General features: G+C 36.3%; 1 protein-coding gene across 6 annotated transcripts in view; it reads right to left on the bottom strand.

Annotated features, from left to right (window-relative positions):
- arl15a (ADP-ribosylation factor-like 15a) overlaps positions 1-19,932 on the bottom strand; it is a 212,349-nt gene that overhangs the window by 93,452 nt on the left and 98,965 nt on the right. For 5 of the 6 annotated variants that reach the window (XM_048188208.1, XM_048188209.1, XM_048188210.1 and 2 more), the window contains 2 exons: positions 16,444-16,588; positions 3,109-3,168 (listed from right to left, as the gene is read on the bottom strand). In XM_048188208.1, coding sequence (XP_048044165.1) covers positions 3,109-3,168; positions 16,444-16,588 — 205 coding nt within the window. The remainder of the gene's footprint in view (positions 1-3,108; positions 3,169-16,443; positions 16,589-19,932) is intronic. The other variant, XM_048188211.1, reaches the window with a different exon arrangement.

Raw genomic sequence — 19,932 nt, 5'->3', positions numbered from 1 at the left:
TAAAATTGACAGAGAGGATGTTGAAATTGAACACACCATTTAATGATGTTGCACAGAATGAAGTTTTGTTCTGTGCAAGACCGGCCGTGCCGGAATCCCGCTTGCTCTTCTAGCAATTTTGCATCAACCGCGTCTCAAAGCCTTACTAGCAGGACAGTGCAAAAAGCTTTTCCTGGCACTGACAGTAGCTCGATACCACGGCAGTTACTACAGTAAGTTATGTTTCCATTCTCCAGAACTTCACAATCATGCCTTGGTGCCACTTATCTGGTATTTGTTCTTCTTCCCAACATTTATTCATCAGCTGTGTCATTGCTTGTACAACACTAACTCCGCCATATTTCAGAAGTATTGCGGGAATCTAGTCTTGACCTGCTGGCTTGCTGCTCTTCAATTTTTTTCACTGCTTGCACCACCTCATCAAGTGTGCGTTTTCACTTGCAGTTCTGGGAAGAAATCCCTGGGGTCAAAAACAAAAGTGTTCTTTGGCTCAGGCTGGTTCAAAGTCTCTCGGAAATGCTCAAGAAATTTTTGAAGAATAAATGAAGAAATATTTTGGGCCTTAGAGACAAAAAAGGTTAAGAACCACTGATCTAGATGCACAGCCTAAGAATAATAAAGTTTCACCAACAGTAGAGACATTTCAGTAGGTTATATGCATCAATGACCAAAGGAAGGCAGTTCATGGGGCAACATAAAAACACACGCACAACACATCTTTTACAGCTGTATTCCCTTTCAGGTACTCTGCAAACTTTCAGTCAGAGCAGATGTGTCCTGCTCCAGGTGATACATCAGCCTCATCTTAAAGAACACTGGAGGCCGCAATCCATTAAAAACATCCCCGGGGGCTCTGACCTCACCTAGTGGAGAAGTTTCATTTCACGGCCCTCCATATGCATTTCAGATTTAGTCAGGCCTCCCCATGGATTACTGTGTTCTCTATCCCTGTTGTTTTTCTTAAAGTGGGCTCTTGATTCTGTTGCGTCGGTAGGGCCACTTGTCATGATACAGAGTGCACCTGTAATGTCCCCCCGCGTCCCACAAAACACATAAATCACTTCAAAGACAAGCTCCCCTAACATTCTCATAAACAGAGTTGGGCTCTGATTTATTTCTCTCTCCACAGACTTCTTTCTGTTCAGCAATCCTACAACAACAAGCATCTTCCAACATTGTATCTGTGGCCTTGTATCTGGTCCAAATGAACCATCCTGTCAGATAAGTTATATGTGTAAAATGGAGAGGATAAAGGAGGATGAGATTTTGATTGACAATTTAAATATTAAATTTATATTAGGTAAAAATCAACTCTGACATGAATGTCTGACATGAAAAATAATGTCAAGCTCTTCTTCACAAGCATTAAATAACCTAAGCTAAACCAACTTCTATAATTATACTGTACAGAATAGAATTCAGTATTTTTTTTAAACTGACTCTGTAAATGATGGAGATGAGACAGCTATGTAATTATGACAGATAATTACAGATGCTTTGTTTTTAAAAAAAAACAGCATATTTTTCATATATTTTACCTTTATTCTTCACCGCTGTTTCCCTTCTCCTAAAAATGTTCTGTTGAGTTCCTGGTTCTATGAAGTCCCTCCCTCAGAAATACGCAATGGACTGAGATTGGTTAGCTGGCCCCGTGTATTGTGATTCGCTGTCCGGAATACGTTGTTACGATTTACGTTGTCTGGAAACGCCACGTTCCTTACCATTACGGGCAAACGTTGCATGTGCTACAGTCAAAGTCCAATCTTTGCTTCGGTGGAAATGTAAATAATGGCGTCAATATTGCCGTATCAATTTGAGCCCGAATCAGACCCAGATAGCAGTAATAAAGAAGAGGGTAAAGCAGAACCTCTGCAAGCACAGCTTTTAATGTATGTTTATGAATGTTAAGTATTTTTGTTTGCATTTGTGTCAAAGTGTTTAGTTATGCTGTTACATGTAAATGTTACTGCTGCCCCATAGTGTTCTGATTAAAGCTTTACTGTAGCTGAATACATGACTGAGTAGTAGCATTTTTGTAAAGGTATTGTTTAATTTATAGTATGAACGAGCATGTGGGTAAACACAACATAAAAACTGTACATATGAAACAATGCTGAACACTGATAACAGAAATGCCAACAAACACCAACAGAAGTTCGCTGATGTGATTACACAGAAGTTTGTTGGCATTTGTTGAAGTATAAATTAGAATTTAGCTAATTGGCTAGAGAAGCCAAACCATGTTGGTCTTTGTTTATGTCCCAGAAACTATATAACTTTATAAAAAAATAAAACATACTTACAGGTTGGGGCCCATAAACAGAAGCTTCTGCTTTTAAAGTGGGAACTGCTTCATCTTTTCGTAATAGCCTTTGTGTAAATCCAGCATTGAACTCATTTAGATTCTGGAAGCTGTCTTCCATAAAATGAGCAGCACAGACAGCTAAATTAGTATTATAATTGTCAGGAACAGAATTAAACAAATTTTAAACATTGTTCCCAAAGTCCAGCGTCCCTAGGAAGAAGACTTGTATGCATGCGACATGGCCTCGCCCACTTTGTTGCGTGTTCCCGGGGGCAGTGTTTATGTTAATTGCAGGGTTTATGATGTCACCAACCCGGGAAGAAGCTTGTTGTAGTCCAAACCAGTCATAATTGTAGGCATTAAACTGCCATAACTTTAAAAGACAGTATCTCCATTTGCATTTAACTTTCAGCGCTGTAACTTTGCAGATACTGTTTATGCTCAAGCAGCAACATTACACACTAACTAAAGTTAAAAAAGTGAAATCGCAATGGACCACCCCTTTAAGCAAAACTGCATTAAATATTAAAGTGGAAATGGAAGTAAAGATCTTGTGTAGTGAAAGATGTTCATTTGAGTGTAAATGTAGGGTAGGGCTTATCGGTTATTGACTGCCTATCAGTTGTTGACTGGATTTTTAGACGTAAAGGCTGCAGTCAAAAAATTGAGGCAGATGAATGCAACCTTGGTTTTAAGTGGCCTATGACTGAAAAAAGTCTGGATACATCATCAGAAAGAAGTGTGTCGTTTCGCTAGATCAAGCTATGACATTTTGATTAAAAAAGTCTATTTGTTCTTATTACCTCCTAGTTCCTTCACATTCAGTATCGCATTTTCAAATGGCACTGCCTTGATGCTGAAACCTGTGGAAGAAAACATGTTGATGTTAAAATTTGCACAAACTAAATTTCACAATTCTCATTTCCAGTTTCATTACCACAGCAAAAACTACTAGCTTAACTAATATAAAGTTCAAAAATTATTAAAGACAAATGAACAGTCAGCAATACAACAATAACAAATAAATGAATTGCAAGCAATAGCACAAACACAATAGAACAAAGACACATGGAATAAAAAGTGCTTTAAGTTTTTCAGGAAGTTCTTACAGTGAGTGATTTTCTTTTTGACTTTTGTTGTTTAAAAGTCCCTGTAAAGTCAATTCTGAGAATTCTTTCTAAACACTTTATAAATGTTACAAATGTATTGCTGAAACACATTACAAAGACTGTGAATTGTGTAATGCTTAATTCTGAAGTTAGAGCGTTAAACAGTTTTTCACCAAATCTCTGCTCAGGATTTTTTGGGCGGAGCTAAAACGGGGGTCTGATGATGCACTTGGACCCCCGAGCATAGCCCCTCCCCTAACACTATATAACTGTTGATGACGCACCGAGCGTGGCACCACCTCTAACTCTACAGCGGTTCACTCGCTCAATCTCGAGTGTCATTACAGTTATACAGCCCTTTGCACATTTAGGTAGTAATGCCTTGGTCACGCAAATGCATATTACATGGTTGTTATAATATACAATATGCTCTGTCTCCTTATTTAAATGTCCTAAAACGATGATATGAAGGATTCTAAAGTGATCGTTCTACACCGGATAATTGTACAAACTTTCATCATACAGCTGGGATTCACAGATAATCCGCTGTTTTTGGTGAACGTGACTGAACAGACCTCGGCCCCCCTCCCGCTTCGGCCTTCCCACCGCCCCACCATCCCACCGATAACCGATGATATATGGGGCCGGACAGAGTCTCTCCCGTCCCGGCCTTCATCCTCCCGTCTCGAAGCACCGTCATTTGTCGACTTGACAACACTCGGCAGTTCGTGCCCACCAATGAGTGTAAGTTGCCGAGTTTGCTTATGTTATAATTAGTAGGTAGTCCACAGTAACTCTACTAAAATTTGCAACCCTCTAAATGATTATTTTTATATGCATCAGTATGTTTGACTCATTAGACAAGTCATTTGATGAGACGGCAGCTCTCGCGAGTGGGTGTGGTTTCAGCGCCGACAGCAGACACGCCCCCAGCGTTTGAGAGCAGAGAGCGCTGCCTATTTTTTCGAGATTTTGATAACTTATTTCATTTACTTGCAGATTTTTTTAATCATTCAAATTTGGCTGGGTGGTTAATAACACATTTTTCTGCGGTGTGACAAACTCAGAACACATACTTTAAAATGACTTTACAGGGACTTTAAGTAATATTAATGCCACAGACAGCAGCAGGTATTTAAGGCTGCTGTCACTTTAATACCCGAACTGAATGTAGTGTTACACATGCATATTATTTCTCAACTGTTTACATTCACTTGTCAACCAACTTTTTTCCTACTTTTTTTCTACTTGCCTGGTTGGTCCAGTGGTTCATATTTGAGTGTTATATACATATAATATCAATGCGTTGCTCATGCGATTAATTTAAAATCCTGTATGTGGTAAAATTATTTAACGCAAATAAATTACTGAAGCACATGAAATTGCATCGTTAATGTAATTTACGTCACGCAGTTAGATGATCTTAGAAGTCGGGAGTTTATTAAACAGAGCACATACAATAGCGCAAGCGCCTGTAACACTGGTAGGTGGAAATTTCTATTCTTCTAACCCTTAAACGCGATTTTGCTTTTCTGTATGCGATCAGATCATTTTAAACTGCTAAAACATTGTTTTCTGCTCTGTAAAAGAAAATTCTCTTTTTAAACACTTCCAAAGGATGAGGATATGAAGAGTCAGTGGTTAAAATTACCACAGCGGAATAACAACAGTATAACCTTTTGACGACTTCTCAAATTTCTGTGAGGTCTAAATGGGATTTACAAAAAACTTATCTATTAAAGATGGGACAGTACACACTTCATTTGGACCAACTTGCTCCTCTGAATCATATATATCAGGGATGGGCAACTTTGATAGTGACGAGGGCCAACATTTTTTCTGCTTAATACCAGGGGGCCAGATTACTAATCCGCACACGCACCTCTTACACCGTCTTACTCAATTTACTTTTTAATAAGGGAAATCAATGTACAATTAATGTTTTTTTTGTTTGTTTGTTTTTTTTAAGATTTTATTAACTGTTAAACTTGTGCAATTTTGCTAATACAAATGTTTTTTTTTTCAGTTGATATTACCCCAACAAGCAAATGTAAACATCTCAATTGCATTATCTGTATATTTGCAACAAACAAATGTACAGATGTCCTATTTTTGATACAAGCCTAGAGAACATTTCAACTCAGCCTTGTTAAAAAGTGCTTATTTAAAAAATAGTTGTTCCATATGGCATTACCATAATATTACCATGAAAAATACTATTTTTAAATAAATGTATAAGAACATAATTAAGTTCATACATTTCTGTCAACAAAAATGGTTTTGTTGACTATATTTTACCTTTGAAATCTAAGACAAGTGCAACTCTGCGTCACGTGTACTTTCATACTTCTCGTTAGCTGCTTTTCCACCTTCGAGTCAAACCGTTCTCTTTGCTTTACTGTTCCATTCCGTGCCAATCCAGCCGGCATGGATATGGTTTAGTTTTCCACTGTGGGGCTGATAACGGAGCTCTTCAGTTGTTGCCTTATGCCTCGTTTCCACTGAGAGGTACGGTTCGGTTCGGTTCAGTATAGTTCGGTAAGATTCAGAACGGTACACCCTGATCAGGCTTGTGTTTCCACCACCAACAGTACCCTTTACTTGATAGGCGTGGTGTAGCCGGAAAGTAGTGATCAACGTCATTCTCGCACGAAAACGACACAGTAAACAACAATGGAGGACATACAGCAGATCTTGTTCTTGCTATTCGGCTTGAGGCTGTCTGTCACAAGAAGACAAGCTTTGCTTGCTGCACACCAACATTCGGCGTTTCAGAATACCAAGTACGCAAAGTTCAGACGTCCATGCAGCAGCACCTACCAGCAAGCATCAATAGTGGAGAAGGGGAGGAGAAAACTTGTGTAATTTAAAAACTACTTTATTGTGTCATGAAATGTAGTTTTAAAAGTTTTTTTAGGCGAGAATGTAGTTGTTTAAAGCTCAAATCTGTGGTTTATTTATAAAGATAGCGTCTATTTGAAAAATTGATCTGACGTTGTCGGAGTTGTGTCCAGGCGATCACCAGGCGCTCAGTACTAATGTACCCAGCCAAGAGCAGCTGTACCTCGGCTAGTCCTTCTGACATTTGCCGCTGACTCTGATGTCTCTGTAGTGGTTAAAAACGAGATATCATTCATCTTGTGTATAACGGGCAATCTTTGGTCTCATGAATTTCTAATTTGTTCCTGGGCAAATGGTTTTGGCTGAGGGCAAAGTGAAGTTTCATAACTTTATATATTTATTTAACTTTACCGTTGTACTTGGTGTGCTGTACATTTGACTGAATTGTTTGCTTGTCTTTATTATTGTATAGCTTCTCATATTTTTTCCTTATTGCCTGAACCACACATTAATAGGTTTCATATTTTTAAAATGAAAATGAAAAGAGGCAGGGTTGTGTTTTATATTTTGTTTTGTTATATAGCCTACATCAGGGGTGCCCAATAGGTCGATCGCGATCTACCAGTCGATTGCAGAGACAATGCTGGTAGATTGCACACAATTATAATAAATGCTATTGTTAAATTTTAATAAAAATAAATATAACAATGCCATTTCTTATCCTTTTAGTTTCTGTCTGACTTGCATTTGACTAATAAATTTTTACCAGGCAAGATTTCTGTTTATTAAGTTGTCATGACAACTAGCCGGAGAACAGAGCGCGAAGTCGGCTTCCTCCAAATACGCACGAAACAAACAGCCATCTCTGAAGTGAGTGTGCACGTATTGAGCAGATGATTTTCATGAACAAATCCACGATCTCTTTCATGTTCTGCATTTTCGCACATAGAGCTTGTTAGTGTATAATACAGAGATAATTAAGGAAGTCGGGAAAAGCATCCTCCTCCATATAGCTAATTAATGAATCAGTTTGAACAGCCGACCATCGTGTTGATTGACACCAGTTTAGACATTGGCAGCTGTGTTTTGTCAACAAAGATTATGTAAAACTGTCTGACTGTATTCAGTGCAAGTCATCAGAATAAGGTAAATGCCCTGGCTAATGTAATCTGTTGTGCTGTAAGTATTTTGAGTTTAGTGTTAAAATTGAAAATTGTTAAAATTGAATATCAATGAACAATTATTTTTATTTTCCTTCATTCCACGTAGAGATTCATGCAGCAGTAGCAACAAGCATTTGAAATTAAGCTGTTTTTTTTTTGTTTTTTTGGGGTTGGTTGGTAGATCTCATTTAGTTGATCATTTTAAAAGTAGATCATCAAGCAAAAAAGTGTGGGCACCCCTGGCCTACATGAAGTGAAGATAATCAATGCACGCGTTGCCTGGATCACATTTGTGTGTGGCGCCTCTTGTCGTTCCCCTTGTAGCACACGCAAGTGATGATTCTCTGTCAATCAATCAATGTTCTGAGTGTAGCTCCATTATTTGGTATGGTACTATTGTGCCTGGTACCCCAACGAATGGGTTCCAAAAAGTGGTACGGTACGGTTCGGAATTAGGGTACCATTCACAACTTTTGACAATGAAAACGGCAAAAATTGTGTACCGTGCTGTACTGAATCGAACCGCTCAGTGGAAACAAGCCACTAGTAACAGTTTGTAATCGTGCCGTGCCATACCAGGCTGAAGTGGAAATACAACTGGAACCGTTCCTTACCATTCCGTTCGGCCCCACGGTGGAAAGCGGATTTTGTGAGCGGTGTAGTGGTGTAATGGCAATTTACAATAAAATCTTTCATTACAGATTTCGCTTCCAAACAAATCAAACATATGGGTGACCCTTGAACTTTAACCTGATTGGATGGTGAAAACATGATTTTTTATTTATTTTTGCTTATTTTAGTAAACTTTCACATTAGCGTGCACATCCTACGCTGTTATTAATACGGGGATCAGCTTGAAATAGTGACATCTCCTGGATTGATTAAGTATTAACATTATAATCTGAACGCAATCTTTACTTGCTTTTCAAATGTCCAGCAGGCCATATTTAACCTTCTGGGGTCTGAGGATTTTTGGGGCCCTGGAGAAGTTTTGACATGCCCTGACATTTGTGCTTTTTTCAGCTGTTCATAAACATATTAATGACAAAAGTGTCATTACACTGTATTCAGCACAAACTAGGATACAATAATATGTGAGGAACATATATGTACATGTTTGTGTTTTTGAAGGAATAACGTTTATGCGTGGTTATTGAAAAAACAAAAAAATTAAGTCACTGAAATAAGGCCAAAAAATTAAATTAAATCTGTGTTCACAAGACTTCTGGGTATTGGAGGTTGTAGACTAGAGTTTTTGCTTCAAAATTATATTAAAATTATCCTGCCTACTCGTTCATATAAAACAACCGAGATTTAAATATTCTAAGACACTTTTTGTCAAGAAACAGTATACGTGAAGGCGTGAATCATCATGAATAATGCTGTAATTCACACCTGAGAAGACAAAAGATCCGCATAAGGACCTGTAATGACCTGCATATTAATGAGCTCTTTCAGTCAGGTAGGCTGTGAAAAAACCCTCTGTGATCATGCTGATAACAGGATTAATGTCCACACGGAACAAAAAAAAAAAAAAACATGATTTTTGTGACCTCATACATGCACATATTATTGCACATGATGTGAAGAAAATTTTGTATAGGCCTATGTTAAATTACAGTACCAGTCAAAAGATTGGACGCATTTTTTTAAAAGAAGTCTTAAGTCTCTAACCAAATAATGGTTTTCTATTTTAATATACTTTAAAATATAATGTATTTCTGTGATGCAAAGTGTCTGAACATTCCTACCTCTATGGCATTTCATATAGGCTAATATATTTGTTACATTATATAGCCTAAATGTTAATGTGCAGTTGACAAACTATACATCATAAAAAAGATCTAAGACTCAAGCTTCACATTTTGACTCTTATTCTCATATGGTTTATATCAATTTTCTATAGAGAGGTATAATATTTATTCAATATTTATTGATACCACTATGAACGCTGGATAATGTGTTTTCAATTCATAACTGCAGCCGGAGGGCACTCTGTGCACCTTTAGTCCACAAGTATCTCAGTAAAAGAAGAGGCATATCATGTGACATTCCAGGAACTAACAGGCTTCCAGAGATCACGTTAACATACAGATAAACACTTTTGAAGATAATATATACACGATTGAGACGATGTATACATGTATTGCCTCAGAATTTGTGTCTGAATAGCGCTCGCTACGTGGGTGTGGCCACATTAGCAGATAATGAGCTGAATCACGTGCGTCTGACGTGTCTCTTTTCATACAGATTACATAAACAGAGAATTTTTGTTTTCGATTTGACTTAAAACCTGACATTTCAACGTTTCTTTAGACATAAGTCTATTTTTTTTGTAATTAGTATTCACTAAGTTACAGTTCATTTTTTGAGAACTATCAGATTGGACTTCATTCAGAGGGAGACAAGAGATCACGCATCATGTTTGTTTTCTTTATTTTACAAAAAGCACAACATTTTGTTTTTACTCTGAGTGTACACAAATAAAAGAAGATATTCCACAGATTAAAATGGTGTAGAACTCTTAAAGGTCCCATTTTTCGTGGTTTTTTGAAGCTTTGATTGTGTTTATAGTGTGCAATATAACATGTGTTCATGTTTCGCGTGTAAAAAAACACAGTATTTTTCACATAATTTACTTATCTGTATACCGCTGTTTCCACTGTCATAAAAACGGGCTGATGACTTCCTTGTTCTATGAAGTCCCTCCTTCAGAAATACGTAACGAGTTCTGATTGTGCCAGCGGTTCCTGTGTTGTGATTCGACAGGAGCTTAGCGAACCTTGCCCGGAAAGGTCACGCCTCTTACCATAACGTGGAGATGCATGCGCTCAGTATTATTGTAAACATGTCTTTAATTTTACCCTATCAATTTGAGCCGGAATCAGACCCGGTGATTGGACTGCGGGATGAAAATAACAGCGTTTCGACGACATGGCGACAAACACACTCTACAAACGCAACTCTTGTGTATTCCTGTGGGCGGAGGTTAGTCAAAAAACTGTTTTAGTGACGTCATTAAAGAATGAAGTAGAGGGATGTAGTCCAAACTGGCCGTTCGATGTAGGCGACTTCTGTTAAATAAAATATCTCACTTGGCATTGAACTTTGAGCTTTAAAATTTACAGATTTTATTTATACTCTAACAACAACATTACACACTAACTAAAGTTTGAAACATGGGATCATGAAGAACGGGACCTTTAATTATATGTGCAACATTGACAGAGTATTTTGAGTCTCTTTCACACTTGTAAGAAAAAAACCGAGGTGGTATCGCCGGCGATACCTCAGACTCCAGAGTGTTAAAGACATGGCGGGCCGTATACAGTTGCCCATCCCTGATATATACAATCATATTTTCTACCGGTTATTCAAAATACATTTTTTTGTGTGTTTTATACTGTGTAGTTATCCGGCTAACTCACCTTATTACTGTGAAATACTTCTGCTAATCAGCTGTGGACCCACTACTAACATAAAGGATGGAGCAAGATTTTTTTTTACAAACTTTAATGTTACATAGGAGGTTCGGGATAAATAACTAGTTCTTCCAGTGTTTCATTGGTCCATCGTTACTGTCTTGAAAGTGTGTACAATCGCTGAGGACTGAGGAAGCCTTTGGAGCTGAATGTAAGTTATGGTAATGGGCGTTTCATTTCAGACACACACTGTAAGCGGTAAACCATTCAACAGACTGGATCATCTGGCCAATCAGAGCAGAGTAGGCTCTCGGAAAGGAGGGATTTGGAGACTGAATCTTCAGAAGAGTCGTTTGAGAATCTTTGAAAAATGTGATGTGCAATGTATATTATGAGGAAATGAAAGTGTTTCCTGACCTTTGGTGCATGTAAACCTTTTGTAGGAGACCTCCAAAACAAAATTAGGAACCTTTAAAATAGCTTAATAGGGCAACTTTAAAACAAGCTCTCTGTCATATTCTGTGATTGTTTCTGAAGAGCGCAAGCCCTCACACATCGTGCTTTGTGAAATACAGACTGAGCGGAACACAGCTGTATGGACAGATGATATGCAAACTATGTTTCTCAGCTGAATAAAGCAAACTAGCTTCTTGCAAGTAAAGTTTTGATGGATGAGAATTGCAAACAGGGTACAGACGTGATGCACCGATCATGATTTTTCATGGCCGATTCAGATTTGTTTGTTTTGTTTTGTTTTGCAGCCAAATGGGCAAATTCTGATACCAGTTGCCGTTTTTTTAAAGCAAACTTATTTGTTGTTTATTTGCTCTATAACAGGCAAAACTGGTCTTAAACAAAAATATCTGTAGCTATTTGAAATTAGAGGCACCACTGCATTTTAATTATGATCCCAACAAAGATGCTACACACATGTAGCATGAGCATTTTATTTTATTTAAATTAGATTTACTTATAGGATTTAAAGTAAAAACAGAATGGTCTGACTTTAAATTTGTGAAATTATGCTATATAAGACACACCTGCACAAAAACAGCAGACAGACTGAATGAAATACAAATTTACTCTCCAACAGGAGTGTGGGTGGCATTTATGGAGCAACAGCGATATAGCATTCCTTTGGGTACTGCTGTATACAAACTGTTTTATATGGAGAAAATGCCATCTAAACTTTTCTGAAGACAATCAGTTCCCTTCAGAGATACATTCATATAAACCTAATTCAGTATTTATATTTTACTTCTTGTATTGCATGCATCATGAACAGTGAGCTTGCTGTGACTGGTACCAGTATTTTCTCTGCTGGCACGTCTGTGTTCTTTTCTTTGCATTAGTCTTCAGCACTTTCCAATTCTGGCCTGTTTACAGACTTTGTAAAATTTTCACAAAAATGACATTTTGGGAAATGACTGCAATGCAGTTTTTGTGCAAGTCCGGAACAAAGATCGGTCAAAATAAAACTAAAAACCAATTGCCGATTGTGTGTTTGGAGCAAAAACTGGCCCATTCCGATTTATGGCCGGTTGACCAGTGTCTCTTTAGAAAACAGGTCGCACCACAAGAATTATTTGTACTTGCACAAATGCTCCCAAATACATTGAGGTTGCACAGACTAAATTTTGGGAGCATATGCGATCAAAATGGTCGCAATTTCGAGACTTGCATTTAGTATCATGTTTTTATCTATCATGTGTATGATGCTGTGTTTAGTAATTCTGAATGAATCTGTGTACTATAGTAGGCATATGCAGTCAGGTCAAGGGGGTTGGTTTAGAGTTTTTTGGAATCTCCATTTTTGGCATCTTCACTTGTCTAAAATTCAACCATTGTACATATACTATACTCTGAATTCTGAAAAGATTTTTTCTTTAATGTTTTTTTTTCATGTGTACTTTGGTGTGTGGAAATGTATGATTTATATTGAATCCTTATATCATTTGGTTATTTGATGTTCTTTTGGAGTCTCCAAGTGTCCTTTTTTGAAAAGACACCTAAATTTACCTTAAAAAAAAGTTTGCAGAAAAAACATTTTTTGTGAGAATTACCCTTCAATCTGAAGGTTTACTTTGCTGGATATAGCAAATGATGACAGAATGAACATGTTCAACATGATAAATGGTGTATGCTTGATTTACCGATACAGATGCGATTAATCATGATAAAAAATTTTACTATTGACTATTAAGCACTGATGGTGTGAGGACCCTATTGTAATTGCTCCGTCTATTTTTTTTCTTCTCCGAAATGAATCACATTTGAGGGCCTAAACATGCTTGGAATCTCATGAAACTTTGCAAACACGGTGAAAATTTATCTCTGATATGAGTTTCAGAATTAGGTGTGGTAAAATGGCTCGATAGTGCCACCTACAAAATTTCAATTAAGCGCCCTTCATGCTATGTTTCACATACGAGTTTGGAATTCGGTAGACACATGTAACAGCTCAATACGAACAAAAAAAGTCCCTGGGAGCAAAATCTGAAAACCCAAAAGGAAGTGAGATATTTTGACTTTACTCTGCAAATTTTTTGCAGTTTTTGCCATTTCCAAACGTTGTAACGTTGTATGATTTTATCAGATAAACATCATATTTTGTCAGTCTAATCTAAAGGTCTCGGTGACGTTAAATTGCGAAGATCTAGAGTTTTCGCTGAAGGGCGTGTCTGTGGTGGCCTGACAAAACTCGAAGTTTTGAAACAGGAAAACAGGTACAATGTCTGACATGTCCCATACTTCACATGATTCATTACAGTTCTGGCCTGAAGACACCTACATGGCAATATTCAGTTACAGTCATAGTGTCACCTATTGGCAACAGGCATGCTTTACACTGTAATTCACTCCCTGAAACACATTTAAATATGCCATTAAGTACCAAACATGCTATAAACAATCATGCAACACTTGCTAATGTACATGATTAATGCCACGAAACAGGAAGTTGTTGTAACTCAGGCATAGAATGTCCAATCTGCCCCAAATTTCACATGTTTGAGAAGAGCCCTGCCCTGAACACATCTACATGACAATATTCAGTTATAGTAATAGCACCACCCACTGGCAAACAGGAAGTGACGTGTTTAACACTGATGTACTACTAGCAACAAACTAAAATATGCAACATGCTAGAATCATTATAAAACATGCTAGCAACATTTAGCTGAGTGCTAAAGCATGCTATTATCGTCATGAAACAGAAAGTTGTTGTTACTCAAGCATACAATGTCCAATCTGTCTCAAATTTCATGTTTGATAAGTGCCATGGCCTGAAGACATATACACACCAAAATTTAGTTAGTCGTAGCGCCACCAGCTTGTAGCAGGAAGTGCGGCAAATACAAATGACTGATGTAGTCCTCCTATATTTCTATACCTAAATGCATTTTGCCACCATGCTCTGATTTTCTAAAGCCACCGGGTGGTGGTGGCACGGATGCGAGGGCCCTTTCATCACTGCTTGCAGCTTTAATTTTAAAATGTAATTTATGGCAAAGCTGAATTTTCAGCATCCTTATTTCAGTCTTCAGTGACACATGATCCTTAAATCATTTAAATCATTTATGCCGATTTGGTGCTCAAAAAAAAAGTATCATTATTATTATCAATGTTGAGAATCTTTTTGTGAAAATGGCGATACTTTTTTCAGGATTCTTTGATGAATGCAAAGTTCAATGAACAGCATTTATTACATTTATTTATTACATTTATAAAAGCATATATTAAATAGAAATATTTTCTAACATTGTCTTTACTGTCACTTTTGATCAATTTAATGCATCCATGATGAATAAAAGTATTAATTAAAAAAGTATTTTAAAGGATTAGGCCTAGTTCACTTGAGAAGTAAAATTCCACCTACATCACGCGTGACCTTTCCAATGTGATTACGTAATGTGTGGGGCATTGCAGAGCTAGTGCAAGACGAGCATTTGTAGTAAAAAAAAAAAAAAATATATATATATATATATATATATATATATATATATATATATATATATATATATATATATATATATAAAATATTATTTCTTTTTTTTTTTTTTATTTCTTCTAAAATATTTTTTCTATGACATTTAGAAAATGACCAATCGTGTAATATATAAATATATATATATATATATATATATATATAGACAATGACCATTGATAGCCATTGAAGTCCACTATATGGAGAAAAATCCTGAATGTTTTCCCTCAAAAACCTTCATTTCTTTTCGCCTGAAGAAAGAAAGACATCTTGGATGACATGGGGGTGAATAAATTATCAGGAAATTTTTTATTCTGAAGTAAACTAATCCTTTAATCTTACCACACGTTTAAATGGTATCATTATTTCCACAAGTTACACACGTTAAGCATCAAAAACTGTTTTCAACATCGACAATAAAAAAATGTTTCTATCAACATTGATGATAATAATAATAATAATGATAATAATAATAAAAATGCTTCTTAAAGGGGGTGCATCCTCATGAGGGTGAGTCATTAATGACATAATTTTCATTTTTGGGTGAACTAACCCTTTAACAAATGGCTGCACCTCTGGTTACTGATTAACGCAACTAAAAACATGTGAAACTGAAACTCCGAAGCTCACATTCATTTAAAGTTAATGTTCGTAAGGCAAGTTTCATCAAATACTCAACAGGTGAGTAAATACACTATGAACAGGTGAGAAGCTCCATCAAGGTCTGCTGGTGGAGACTAGTGGCTCTGACAACTTAATCTAACCATAACCATATTTCCATGAGAGCTGCCAAATAACACTTCGCTATTGTAATTACTTATTCATTAGACAGATAGAGACAGGTGTTCGCTCCAAAGACAAAGGGCAATCATCATTGGATGCACATTCTGGGTTTGTGTACTGTCTAGCGCACTGTATACATCACACTCCGATTGTTAAGACGTGCCGAAGAAAGCCTGACACAGTTGTGTCTTCTCTTTTGAAAAGAACCATTTGTGCTGTTGGTAATAACGGAAGTGATGTCGTCCATCTCAAGAGGTGAAGATATTCATGAATACACCAACCTGTCGCCAAGAGCTTTAATGAAATCAACACTCTTTTCACAAGGAATAAAGTCTGTGTGACAAAACCCAGATGTTCTCAAAAACAGACACACATACGCACAAAGAGCTCCTCCGCAATGTGCTCTTTCTTTGGTAAAGTTGCATAGTGTTCAAAGGGAGGCTCTGAGGTAACCTGCAGCGATAACATTAAACATATTTCAGTGGTCAAAGAGGCTGAATCACACATGGTGACAATGAAGAGATTTTGCAGATATTCTGGAGCACTGAAAAAGCATAGTGTTGAAGATATATATGTACTGAATACAAGTATGGAGGTTTAGGTAAATGCACTTCAAAAATAGTGTGCAAAGTAAATTTTTATGGAATGATTTGTCACAATTGTTTTAGAAACAGGAGCTGAGGTTTGTATTACTTGTAAATGCTTAGTTTAGTTTTTTTTAGGTCTCACTGCTAAATATGTGATTTTTTGTTTAATTTTTGACCCATTGAAAAGCATGTTTTGTTGGTTTAAAAAAAGTGCTGCAGTACAAAGTTGCAGAGAAATGTTATATTACCTGTGGTTGGTATCGTGCCATCACTGATCTCATTGCACAAGCGAGATAGCAGACTGGTCTTGCCGGCACCACTCAGTCCAATGCACACTACATCATACTCTGGTCTAGGTGGAGGGGGGGCCTTACAGCACAATTTCTGAAGACACTAATAATACAAAAACACAAAAAGACAAACATGGTTAGTGACCATGAGTGGTGCAGTTTTCACTAGCATGCTGATAAGGCTGAAATTAACAAGTTTAAGTGTATGTTTGCCAAAAAGACAGTCTGAAAATAAACTGAGGAGCACAATCTGACAAATGTTAATGAAGAACCAGAGAAAGATAAACTAATGCAGTGATTTGAAAACAACACATCTGGAGGAGACCTCCAGAACTCACAATTAAATGACTTTATTGACAAAATGGGACATGAAATTTACCACACAGCTGTTGCTTTCTCAGTGACTGCATTTATAGGGGTTCCTTCAGCTTGGGCCATTTTTATGTCCCAGGGTTTTTATTGAAAGTAACCGATTTAAACATTTGTAACCTTTCTAAAAAGTTTTAGGAAACGTTTTACTCTGACTTATTTTTGCTGCTTTTTTACAGAATTATTTTTATGCAGATTTTATCATTTTACTCTTGTACCATACCCAGATTTGCAATCTTTGAATATGAAAATGCACATTATCATAGTTTTACTTCATAAATACTTCATATTTTAATGAAAATAAAAAGTGATATATATATATATATATATATATATATATATATATATATATATATATATATATATATATATATATATATATATTTTTTTTTTTTTTTTTTTTCCTCACTGTGTGTGTGTGAAAACACATTTTTCAAAATTTATGACTGTCCCAGTTATTTTGACTTTCCACCTTTCAAAAGTGTACTTGTTTACCAAGGAGACTAAAGTATCAGTGAAGAACATGCTTGAGATAAAATTATTAAAATTGTTTTTAAAAAATGATTTTTCCTCTGTAAAAAGGCATGTACATATTAAGACACTAGAATGGCAAATACTGAGCAGAAATGGGGTAAAATAGGCAAAAGCCTTAGACAGCCAATTGGGTTTTGCTTAAACCATTTATGACCTTTACCTGAAAAAAGAATAATGTTTAAGATGTTTACCTTACCTTGTATGGAGATTATTAAGTATAATTGGTGTAAAACCGTGCATTTAAATACACTAGATAATTTACTTACACTCCTGAAATAATGTGGCTGAGACCTCCTTTCCTATTGCTTGATATTAGGGCAGGCTTTATTGTAGAATTTGCTTGCCCTAACATGTAAAATAGATTGTAACCAGACAGACTAACGCAGTCTCTGTCTGTTTAAGGGGGAGGGTGTGGAAAAGAGTGAGAGGCAGGATTCTGAAAGCTTGTGTCCTCATGGAAGCAGACAGACCTGTCACTTTATGAATCACTGTCTCTGACTGGAGGCCTGCTGGGAGGCATTAGGAGGCAAATTCAGTGTGAACCGTGAATGGGACGGTTAAAGCTGGTGTGGAGAGATCAGTATACAGAACTAAAAAGAGATATCTTTTATTAGCAAGACAGAACTAGCCTAGGCCAGGCAGGACTTGATTCTGCCCTTGACCTTAGGATTATTTCATTCCACATGGAAACATGCCCGTTGTAGTCTCTTTATGATGAGCAGTTTCTTTCTAAATAGACAAATACCACTTCAGAAGAATGTTCACTTGGGATATGAATGTAAATATTTTGATTTCTCATAAGGCAAAATTATATCAGGCCAAAATATATTTAAATATATGCTATATGCTAATATGTGTAAACAGAGTGGATTAAGGAAATATATTTGTCCAATTTGAAAATATATTTCTTTTAAACCTCCAAATGCCAAAATATAGCAAAATGTACATAAAGGGACAAGAAAATACGTCTTAAAATACATTTAAAACGTATTTTGGACTGTATAAATATGTTTAGATAGAAAGCGTATTTAAAATAAAAAATTATATTCATGAAAATTTTGGTAAAAAAAAACTAGGGATGCGCCGATCCGATATTAGCCATTTTTTGCCGGATTGGGTATCCATCAGATGAGACGGACCCAAATCTGAAATTGTGTGTATACTATTCTGTGTTCTTGTTAAGCCCCACAAAAGGCACAAAAACATTACAAAGCACCATAAAGTTTTTGTGAATATATTCCAAGTGTATCCCAGACAAATATTTAAGTCATTAAATTCAAGTTCACGTAAACTCTTCCCTCCGCTGCATCATTCTCCATTCAGCATTCAAACCGTGTCACGTTCGAATACGACAGTCAGCACCATGAAACGCTCTCCAAAATGATTTAATGTTTCTATTATTATGCTTGATCTGTAGATAAAGGTCTATAGTTTTGCTTTAACTTGCTGGAGTTTATTGCTGTTTCTAAATCATGTTACTTTCTCCCGGGTGTCTGTCAGATCGCGACACTGGAGTAGAGAGCAATATGAACTGTTATTCATGCGCACAATAACTTATATTTAAAACTGTTAAAAGAAAAGGCTCAAACTATTGCATAGATATAATACACTACACATCAATATCTTTTCCCTTTGTACTTTGAACTTTTCACTGCAAAGTGATGCATGCTGTGACTCACAGTTGCTTCAAGCAGATCATTCTGCACAGGGGATGCGCATAAGCACTTTGTGCCACTCTGTATTGGAGCCTTTCATTATATAATACTTTTGTGCAATGAAAGATTATTAATAACCTTTCTTGTTCTATCCTATCTACCGTATGTTGCTGCCTCATTAAAAAGCTGCACTATACATCTAAAAGAAATGTATTTTATTTTTAAAGTATATATTTGTGTATAATATATATTTACTTGTTTTTCATGAAAGTATTTTACAAAAAAAAAGAGCAATGTGTAACATTTTACCAGATTCAGTGCTACACTTATTCACTTTTATTTGTTCCACACTAAATATAATAATAATAAAAATAATTATTGTGCACTCATGATTTTTCTAGAGGAACTTTTGCTGCTGAAATATCCAACCTAGTTTAGAATAGATGATATATGTTTCACTTGTTGTTTTTCTTTATAATGTAGTTGTCTGTATTTAGTAGATTGTGTTTAACACTCAAAAGAGTGACTATTACATCTACATTGATTAAAAAAAAGCTGGTATCAGATTGGTATTGTCCTTTCTTAAAAAAAAAAAATCTATTAGAGCACTTTTTTTTCTTTCAATTTTGGATATTTTGGAATAAATTAAAAATATGTCTGAAAATATATATCTTTTGTGTAACAGCTAAAGTGTTGTTGGCCAAAACATCTAAATTCTGCCACAGAGACCAGTCTTCTATCATTACAGCTCACTCATGTATTATGTAATTCTTCCTGAATCCTTACAGGGAAAGGCTTGTAGGCAAACAAATGTGTCATTTGCTCTGGTGTTCTTCCATCAGTAAAAGTCTAAATTGCTTTCACAGGCCGTCCTTCACAGGAACTGCCA

This window comes from Megalobrama amblycephala, linkage group LG4 (assembly GCF_018812025.1).
Source record: "Megalobrama amblycephala isolate DHTTF-2021 linkage group LG4, ASM1881202v1, whole genome shotgun sequence".
Taxonomy (NCBI): domain Eukaryota; kingdom Metazoa; phylum Chordata; class Actinopteri; order Cypriniformes; family Xenocyprididae; genus Megalobrama; species Megalobrama amblycephala.
Note: the sequence above shows the minus strand (reverse complement) of the source record. Positions and strands in the feature narration are given on the sequence as shown.